The 9,185-nt window shown below is 63.8% G+C and overlaps 3 protein-coding genes across 3 annotated transcripts in view; 1 reads left to right on the forward strand and 2 right to left on the reverse strand.

Moving 5' to 3' along the window:
* LONP1 (lon peptidase 1, mitochondrial) overlaps positions 1 to 6,908 on the forward strand; it is a 23,242-nt gene extending 16,334 nt beyond the window's left edge. The window contains exons 11-18 of the mRNA XM_077779538.1: positions 1,801 to 1,857; positions 2,222 to 2,344; positions 2,424 to 2,540; positions 4,657 to 4,797; positions 5,133 to 5,298; positions 5,708 to 5,925; positions 6,005 to 6,169; positions 6,558 to 6,908. Coding sequence (XP_077635664.1) covers positions 1,801 to 1,857; positions 2,222 to 2,344; positions 2,424 to 2,540; positions 4,657 to 4,797; positions 5,133 to 5,298; positions 5,708 to 5,925; positions 6,005 to 6,169; positions 6,558 to 6,737 — 1,167 coding nt within the window. The 3' untranslated portion in view covers positions 6,738 to 6,908. The remainder of the gene's footprint in view (positions 1 to 1,800; positions 1,858 to 2,221; positions 2,345 to 2,423; positions 2,541 to 4,656; positions 4,798 to 5,132; positions 5,299 to 5,707; positions 5,926 to 6,004; positions 6,170 to 6,557) is intronic.
* Positions 6,909 to 6,990: 82 nt separating this feature from the next.
* LOC144244168 (large ribosomal subunit protein eL36-like) lies at positions 6,991 to 7,888 on the reverse strand (the record flags this gene model as incomplete). The annotated part of the gene is made up of 2 exons (XM_077779425.1): positions 6,991 to 7,125; positions 7,748 to 7,888. Coding segments are annotated over 2 exons (231 nt in total), but the record flags the coding sequence as incomplete, so codon positions are not given.
* Positions 7,889 to 8,269: 381 nt separating this feature from the next.
* Positions 8,270 to 9,185, reverse strand: part of LOC144244411 (large ribosomal subunit protein eL36) — a 1,489-nt gene continuing 573 nt past the window's right edge. Inside the window, exons 3-4 of the mRNA XM_077779737.1 lie at positions 9,026 to 9,160; positions 8,270 to 8,404 (exon numbers count right to left, since the gene is read on the reverse strand). Coding sequence (XP_077635863.1) covers positions 8,315 to 8,404; positions 9,026 to 9,160 — 225 coding nt within the window. The 3' untranslated portion in view covers positions 8,270 to 8,314. The remainder of the gene's footprint in view (positions 8,405 to 9,025; positions 9,161 to 9,185) is intronic.

The following is a 9,185-nucleotide window of genomic DNA, read 5'->3' on the forward strand; positions in this document are numbered from 1 at the left end:
CACCCCCACACACCCCTGCACACCCCCTCCCACCCCCGGGGCTGCGGCCACAGTTCCGGGGCCACGTGCCCAGGGCCGGGTTTGTGGCCTAGAGTGAGGGGCGGGGTGGTCTCCGGGTGAGGACAGGGCAGCACGCCGCAGGCTTCCGCACCGCTCTCGGTTCCTTGCCCCCTCGTCAGGCCCCAGTGGGGCCTGCGTCCGGGGTGCCATCCCGCCTGGCTGTGTGCGTGTCACCATCAGTCGGGGCATTGGGATGTCCTGTTCTCCCAGGGCCTCCCGCCATGCCACCCCTTGCTGAGGGTGGGTCTGGGGGTGGTTTCTCTGGGGGACACAGTGTAACAGGTGTGCGGACACAGTGTAACAGCCTGGGGAGTTGGGGCCGGGAGCGGGTGAGGCCCTCACGGTGCCGGGTGGGGGCTCGGTGGGAGCCTCTGGTGCAGGGGCGGTGCAGGGGCGCCCGGGAGGCGTGGGGCCTGCCCCGAGGGCAGCGGGGCGGCTGTGCAGGCTGTTGGCTCAGGACTGGAGTCTGAGCAGGGTGGGGGAGGCAGGGGCACGCCCTGTGGCCCGTTGGCCTCTGGCTCAGAAGGCCCAAGCATGTGGACAAGAAAACACCCAGGTCAAGAAGGGGCCTTGGCTGAGTTTTCAGACAAGTGCGGGGCTGTGACGTTGGGGCTGAGTCATTGAGGGAAAGGGGCCCAGGAGGGTGGGCAGGTGTTCTCTGTCGATGTCCGTGTGGGGTCTCCAAACAGAACGAGGATGGGGAACTTAGTGCCACTACTGGGGTAACAGCGGTGACATTTTCTCTGCCCACGGCTCTCTGGGGCTCCCTCCTCCCTCGGGGTAAAAGCCCTGATTCACACAGGCCTGGACGGCCCAGGATGCACTGCCCTGTGTGTTCCCTTCCCTCTCTCCCCCTCACTCAATCTACTCTGGCCATATGAGCTTCTAGCACTTTGGGCCTGGGTCTGGTTCTGCCCCAGGACCTTTGCACAGGCTGTTCTTTTACCCAGAGAAGTTTTTTCCTTCAAATACCCACACAGCTTGCCTCCTCACTAATTTGCTCTGGGCATCTCCCCAAGGCGTTCCTTATCCCCATCTTAATACAATGTCCCCGTGAAACGGCCTTCCAGGTTCCTGCTCTTTGTCTTGGTGGCGTGGGGAAAATTTCTAGTACCTCATGGTTTCTCTCTCTGCCTGGTGTGACGTCCGTCTGCCGTGCTGGGCCTTAACCTTCCAGGCACAGGACTCGTGTCTTTTTCATGCTCTGTGGGCGCCAGACACCTGCAGCCAAGCTGGGGCAGTAGAGCAAGTAGACGGTCAAGAAGCGCCGCAGCAAGCGCCAGCCGGGGCCAGGCCCTGGGCGCAGCGGCCCCGAGGCCTGCAGGCCGTGCCGTGCCTGCCATCAGGGAGCACCTGGGTGGGAGGATGTTGGCGGCCAGCACTTAGCTGCTCCCAACCTTTCCTGTTCCGTGCAGTGGGCAACGTGGGCAGGGTTTCACCGTCTGGATAGGAGGTGCTGGCTGGGAGGATGGGCCTGAGCGAGACCTGGTTTTCTGTGTGTTTCTGCCCTGAGTCTGAGCTGGGGGGACGCCGGCATTTCCATCGCTGGGGACACAGGCGGTCGGGGTGACTGGGTGCCTGCGTGTATCCCGTCTACGCTGCGGCTGCCCGGCGTGCGTGTCCCTGTTGCCACCTCCGCGTGGGCCAGGCGGGCACGCAGATCGCCGAGGTCCCAGTGCACCCTGTGAACTGGGCCTGTGGGTGCCGGCGCGACCAGCCCCAGGCGGGTGAGGCCCCNAGATCATCCAGTGCCTGAAGAAGACCAAGACGGAGAACCCGTTGATCCTGATAGACGAGGTGGGCGCGGCTTCTGTTCCCAGCGCCCTTCCCCGCGGTCGTCGGAGGGCAGTCAGTCCCTCCGGCCTTCCTGAGCCAGAGCTCCAGGCAGTCCTGACGGGGTGGGGTCTATCCAAGATCACACCTGCGGCCCCTGCCACCTCGGGAGGCCCCCCCTCCCCCGCAACGTGATCCTGCTACGGCCGGGCCTCACGATGCAGCTTCCGCCCTGCCTCGGGGACCCCAGGAGCCCTCTGCCCTTGCTCTGCGCGTGCCCGCCCCCTGCCCCCTGCCCCCAGCGGCGTCTGGTCAGGAGACATGGGGAGTGGGACACGGTGTCGGAGCCATGCCACACCACACACACGCACACACCCACACCCTTCAGGTGGACAAGATTGGCCGGGGCCACCAAGGGGACCCCTCGTCGGCGCTGCTTGAGTTGCTGGACCCCGAGCAGAATGCCAACTTTCTGGATCACTACCTGGACGTGCCCGTGGACTTGTCCAAGGTGCGTGTCCCGCCTGGGGCCGGGACCCAGTGGGGGAGGCGGGGGGCGGCCCGCAGCACCTCCCCACCGTCTCCTGCAGGTGCTGTTCATCTGCACGGCCAACGTGACCGAGACCATTCCAGAGCCTCTGAGGGACCGGATGGAGATGATCAACGTGTCTGGCTATGTGGCGCAGGAGAAGCTCGCCATTGCAGAGGTGAGGCCCGGACCCCCGCCCGGCGTGACCGAGGGGGCAGCGCCCGCTCAGTGCCTGCCACCCAACCAGAGGGGGGCGGGGACCCCACAGTGGCCCTGCCCAGAGAGGCGGTGGCGGCAGGGGCCTATCACCGAGAGTGAGGGCGGGGCCCACTGTGAACCCTGTGAGGCACAGCTGTGACACCAGGGTGGACGGTCGGACGGATGTACACACACGTACACCCACCCCCTGCCCGCCGTCAGGGGCTCCACCAGCTCCGTCAGATTCCTGTCCCACCTGGGGTTCGGGGCAGACCCGCAGAGGAAGGGCTGGGTCCCCCAGGGCCGCCCGCTTTGGGTGCCAGGTGGGGGCGGGGACGCACAAGGTCGGCTGCCAGGACTCCGGGAACCTGCCCTGGGCACCGGGTTATTCTAGACGATACAGCCGGGGAACCGCCAAGGAGGATCTACCCAGCCGGGCAGGGGCTTGTGTCCCCCCAGTGCGCCACCCTCCCAGCACCACCCAGCGAGTCTGCCTTCACCCCGCCTCCCTCGTGCAGAATGTTCACGGAGGCTTCGTTGTGGGCGCGTCGTCGAGCAAACCACTGGTCACTGGTGATTGACAGCACCTGGGGGCCAGGGGTGAGGCTGGGAGTCCCGTCCCTCCAACCCCAAGGTTGGGTCCTCAGCGACCCGGCCCCAGGGGCCACCCCACCAGCACAGCTGAGGGGTGGCAGAAGGGGGCTTGTGGCCCCAGCTGTCCCTTCTCACTGTCACTCAGAAAACAGGGTCTGGGAAGCTGTTGTGTTAGATCTGGGGCCAGAGACCCAAGTATGGATTTCTTCTTTTTAAAAAAATTTTTAAAATTTCTTTTGAGAGGGACACAAGCGTGAGCAGGGGAGGGGCAGAGAGAGGGGAGAGAGAATGCCAAGCAGGCTCCATCCACACTGGCAGCGCAGGGCTCGATGTGGGGCTTGAACTCACAAACCGTGAGATCGGGACCTGAGACAAAACCAGGAGTCGGACGCTGAACCGACTGAGCCTCCCGGGCGCCCCCAGCTCTGTCCTGTCCCGCTGTCCCAGGCGCCAGGACGAGAGGGAGAGACAGCCTGTGACCATGACACTGGGGAGAACGGTGTCCTGGGCTCTTGGCGCGGAGCGCCCGTGCAGCGTCTGGGGCTGAGCGCTCAGCTCTGAGAGCAGAGTCCCGCGGCGCCTCTGTCCCCGGCGCGAGGCCGCCACCTTCCTGCCGGCTCGGGTCAGGTCCTGCGAGTGCGTGATGCGTCCCCTAGGCCAAGGCAGCTCTCAGCTGTCAGGTGTCCCCTGCGGCTGGCGGCCCAGCTCCCAGCCCTGGAGGCGGCGGAGCGAGCGGAGAGCCGGACTTCCCGCCAGCTGGAGTCTGGTTTCTGATGTTTCCTTTCCGGAAAAGGGCGGAGCACGTTTCTCCCCGAGCCCCTCTCAGCCCCCAGGGGCTGACCCGAGTCTCCCCCTCCTCCCCGGGCAGGACGGGGGCAAGAGCAGCTCTTGGCTGAGGGAGTTCCTGGCTGCTTTTAAACCTTTAAAATGAGAGGAACACAGACTCCCCGAGGCTTCAGGCCAGCGTGTCAGCAAATGTTCTAGGTGCGCGGTTGTGTCGTGTCTCCCCTCCTGTCCCTCCAGCTGGTGCTCAGGACCGCTGTGTGGCGGGTTGGGCTGGGCTGTGGGTGACATCGGAGGCCCGTGATCTCCCCATTCCTGTCTGCTCAGGGTGGCGGCCGCTTTCCTTGACCCACGGGTCCTGGGTGTGTAGGTGGGGTGAGCCCAGGGATCAGGGAGGCCTTCCTGGGGGAGCGGCATCTCCAAGGACATTGGGGGAAGGGCAGGAACGGGATCCGGGTGGAGACCGGGCAGCTTGCGGGTGCCTGCGCGCTCTCTGCCCAGACTCCCTGCCTCGCTGGCTCCTTACTCTCCGGGCTCAGCTCTGATGTCGCCTCCCAGGGCAGCCCCCCCACCCTGGGGCCAAGAGCTCTGTGCAGGCAGACCTTGGGGACCTCCGTCATCTTTAGACAGAGCCTGGGGTGTTGGGAGCGCCCCGTGGGAAGCGGGGGCCACAGGAGAGGCCGCGGGGGTCCTGACGGCAGCGGTCCCCTCCCTGCCAGCGCTACCTGGTGCCCCAGGCCCGTGCCCTGTGTGGCCTGGATGAGAGCAAGGCCAAGCTGTCCTCGGACGTGCTGACCCTCCTCATCAAGCAGTACTGCCGGGAGAGCGGCGTGCGCAACCTGCAGAAGCAGGTGGAGAAGGTGAGCTGGGGGTGGGGGCGCGTGGGGGCTGGAGGCCAACCCTGGCACACGTCCTGCGTGACCCCACTCACCGGGGTCCCCAGAGGAGTCCCATCCACAGAGACAGCAGGTGGGAGGCAGGGGTAGGGGAGTCACTATTTCACGGGGAAAGTCTCAGTCTGGGGACATGGAAAGTTCTGGAGACGGTTGCATGACCCAGTGAATGCACTTAATGCCATGGAGCTGTAAACCTAAAAACGGCTGAAAGGTTCCTTTTACGTACTTTACTGTGACCTTAAAGATCCAAGGCCAGCGGGGTGGGGGCCGCGCCCACCCCGCTGCCTCGCCCGCCCCAGGTGTTGCGGAAGTCGGCCTACAAGATCGTCAGTGGCGAGGCCCAGCTCGTGGAGGTGACGCCCGAGAACCTGCAGGACTTCGTGGGGAAGCCCGTGTTCACCGTGGAGCGCATGTACGACGTGACGCCCCCCGGCGTGGTCATGGGGCTGGCCTGGACCGCCATGGGTGAGCCGCCCGGGGTGGGGTCCCCGCACACCCCTGGGGAACGTCTCACACGGGTCCTAGTGTGGTCAGCTGAGTCCCCCAGATACACTGGCCCTGAAGGGAGTCCCCAGGGATCGGGGGCTGACGGAGGAGGAAAAAAATGGGGCCGCCAGGTGACAGTAGCCAAGCTTTACTTGCTTCGAGGGGAGACCCCACCCCCACCCCCACCCCTCAGGGAGGCTGGTCAGAGCTCTGTGGACTGAGCGGCCCGCAGGGCTGTGCGCGACAGGCTCTGAACTGAGAACGGTCTACGTGTCTGGACCGTGGAGGGAAAGGAGCTGCGCCGGCCTGAGGGAAGGACTGGGGGAGGGGGGATTGCACCTCGAATCCGAGGGCCCCCCGAGTTCACGGGCTCTGCCTGGCCCCCCAGGAGGCTCTACGCTGTTTGTGGAGACCTCCCCACGGCGGCCACGGGACAAGGACAGCAAGGGGGACAAGGACGGAAGCCTGGAGGTGACAGGCCAGCTGGGGGACGTGATGAAGGAGAGCGCTCGCATCGCCTACACCTTTGCCAGGGCCTTCCTGATGCAGCGGGACCCCACCAATGACTACCTGGTGACATCCCACATCCACCTGCACGTGCCCGAGGTGAGGCCCTAGCTCCTGCCTCTGGGGGAGCCCCCCCATGTCCAGCCCTCACCCATATCTCCCCCCCACCCCTCCCCAGGGCGCCACCCCCAAGGATGGCCCGAGTGCCGGCTGCACCATCGTCACGGCCCTGCTCTCCCTGGCCATGGACCGGCCTGTCAGACCGAACCTGGCCATGACCGGCGAGGTCTCCCTCACGGGCAAGATCCTGCCGGTGGGCGGCATCAAGGAAAAGACCATCGCGGTGAGTGTCCCCCTCCTGGCGGGGTAGTCACCCTTAGAGGAGTCTGGGCCAGAACTGCAGCCAAGGGTAACGGGCCCCTGCTGGGCCACCCCGTCTTGGCTCCCCCTGCATTACAGGCAGATCTGTTTCCCTCTAACCAGGAATGCCGCGACAGCAGGACACTGGCCCCTTGGGGGAGGTCGGTCTGCCTGACTGTACCCTTGGTGCTGGGCACCCCCAGTTCCCCTTTGACCCTACCCACGTGCCTCCAGGGCAGGGCGTCCCAGCTGAGGCTCAGGCATTGGTCACAGAAGCAGCTTATGCCACGGGAGCCTGGCTGTCCTGGGGCACCCGCTGTCCCCCAGCCTGCGGTGGCCGCCTGGCTGACCTGCGGTCCCCTCCCTCCCAGGCGAAGCGAGCCGGAGTGACATGCATCGTCTTGCCTTCCGAGAACAAGAAGGACTTCTACGACCTGGCTGCCTTCATCACCGAGGGCCTGGAGGTCCACTTCGTGGAGCACTACCGGGAGATCTTCGGCATCGCCTTCCCCGAGGAGGAGGCGGCCGAGGCCCTGGCGGTGGAGCGGTGACACGGCCCCGGGCGCCGCAGGCACAAAAGGGCCCAGTCCGGGCCGGATGCTCTGGCACCTGAGCCACCAGGAGACTTGGGAGAGGCTGATGCCTCGCCCTCCACTGTGGCCTAATCACGGAGTCTGCACACGCGATCTATTTAATTATGATTAAAACCCTTTCCAGTACCACCTGGTGTGTCCGTCTGCACTGCGTCACCGCCACACCTCAGGAAGGATCGCCCCTGTGTCCCCCAGGCCAACACAAGACCCCCATGTTCCAAAAAGGCTTTATTACATACAGAGGGGACGGCAGGGCTCAGTCCTTCTTGGCGGCCGCTTTGCGCATGGCTGCCAGCACGTTGCTCAGCTCCTCTCTCTTCCTCTTGGCGCGGATGTGCGTCCCCACCTGCCGCGAGAAGAGCGCCATCAGCCTGGGCCTCAAGTCCCGTCCCTGCCACCGCCAGCCCACCCATCCCTTTCCTTTTAAAGCTATTGTTAATTGGGGGGGAAGAGGATTATTTAGATACAATACAAACAAACAAGGAGCAGAGAAACAATTCCAACCAGGCTGGGAGCTGTCTGCACGTAGGGCTCAAGTGCACAAACCATGAGGTCCTGACCTGAGCCAAAGCTGGATGCTTAGCAGACTGCGTCACCGGGGCAACCCTGACATTTATTCATTTCAGCGGGACGGGGGCCTCCCTGGCAGGTCCCCGGCTCCCAGCGCAGAGCCCGATAAGGGACTCCAACCCATGAAGCCTTGAGACCCTGACGAGCCAAAACCAAGAGGCAACCCTTAACTGACTGAGCCACACAAGCGCCCAACAACCTACCTTGTTTGTTATTTTTGAGAGAACAGTGCAAGCAAGAAGAGGGGCAGAGACGGAGACACAGAATCTAAAGCAGGTTCCAGACTCTGAACTGGGCGCAGAGCCCTAAGCGGGGCTCGAACCCACGAACCGTGAGTTCATGACCTGAGCCTAAGTCCGAACTTTAACCGACTGAGCCGCCCGGGCCCGTCCACCTACCCTTTTCTTGATGAACTTGAGAGCGCGCTTGTCCTTGGAGACTTTGAGCAGCTCCATGGCTCGCCGCTCGTACGGGGCGAAGCCGCACACCTCTCGGATCATGTCCCGCACGAACTTGGTGTGCTTGGTGAGGCGCTGGGGACGGGGCGGGGGGGGGGGGNTTCATCACCGAGGGCCTGGAGGTCCACTTCGTGGAGCACTACCGGGAGATCTTCGGCATCGCCTTCCCCGAGGAGGAGGCGGCCGAGGCCCTGGCGGTGGAGCGGTGACACGGCCCCGGGCGCCGCAGGCACAAAAGGGCCCAGTCCGGGCCGGATGCTCTGGCACCTGAGCCACCAGGAGACTTGGGAGAGGCTGATGCCTCGCCCTCCACTGTGGCCTAATCACGGAGTCTGCACACGCGATCTATTTAATTATGATTAAAACCCTTTCCAGTACCACCTGGTGTGTCCGTCTGCACTGCGTCACCGCCACACCTCAGGAAGGATCGCCCCTGTGTCCCCCAGGCCAACACAAGACCCCCATGTTCCAAAAAGGCTTTATTACATACAGAGGGGACGGCAGGGCTCAGTCCTTCTTGGCGGCCGCTTTGCGCATGGCTGCCAGCACGTTGCTCAGCTCCTCTCTCTTCCTCTTGGCGCGGATGTGCGTCCCCACCTGCCGCGAGAAGAGCGCCATCAGCCTGGGCCTCAAGTCCCGTCCCTGCCACCGCCAGCCCACCCATCCCTTTCCTTTTAAAGCTATTGTTAATTGGGGGGAAGAGGATTATTTAGATACAATACAAACAAGTAAGGAGCAGAGAAACAATTCCAACCAGGCTGGGAGCTGTCTGCACGTAGGGCTCAAGTGCACAAACCATGAGGTCCTGACCTGAGCCAAAGCTGGATGCTTAGTAGACTGCGTCACCGGGGCAACCCTGACATTTATTCATTTCAGCGGGACGGGGGCCTCCCTGGCAGGTCCCCGGCTCCCAGCGCAGAGCCCGATAAGGGACTCCAACCCATGAAGCCTTGAGACCCTGACGAGCCAAAACCAAGAGGCAACCCTTAACTGACTGAGCCACACAAGCGCCCAACAACCTACCTTGTTTGTTATTTTTGAGAGAACAGTGCAAGCAAGAAGAGGGGCAGAGACGGAGACACAGAATCTAAAGCAGGTTCCAGACTCTGAACTGGGCGCAGAGCCCTAAGCGGGGCTCGAACCCACGAACCGTGAGTTCATGACCTGAGCCTAAGTCCGAACTTTAACCGACTGAGCCGCCCGGGCCCGTCCACCTACCCTTTTCTTGATGAACTTGAGAGCGCGCTTGTCCTTGGAGACTTTGAGCAGCTCCATGGCTCGCCGCTCGTACGGGGCGAAGCCGCACACCTCTCGGATCATGTCCCGCACGAACTTGGTGTGCTTGGTGAGGCGCTGGGGACGGGGCGGGGGGGGGGGG

The sequence above is a fragment of the Crocuta crocuta genome, unplaced genomic scaffold (genome assembly GCF_008692635.1).
Source record: "Crocuta crocuta isolate KB4526 unplaced genomic scaffold, BGI_CrCroc_1.0 scaffold110, whole genome shotgun sequence".
Taxonomy (NCBI): domain Eukaryota; kingdom Metazoa; phylum Chordata; class Mammalia; order Carnivora; family Hyaenidae; genus Crocuta; species Crocuta crocuta.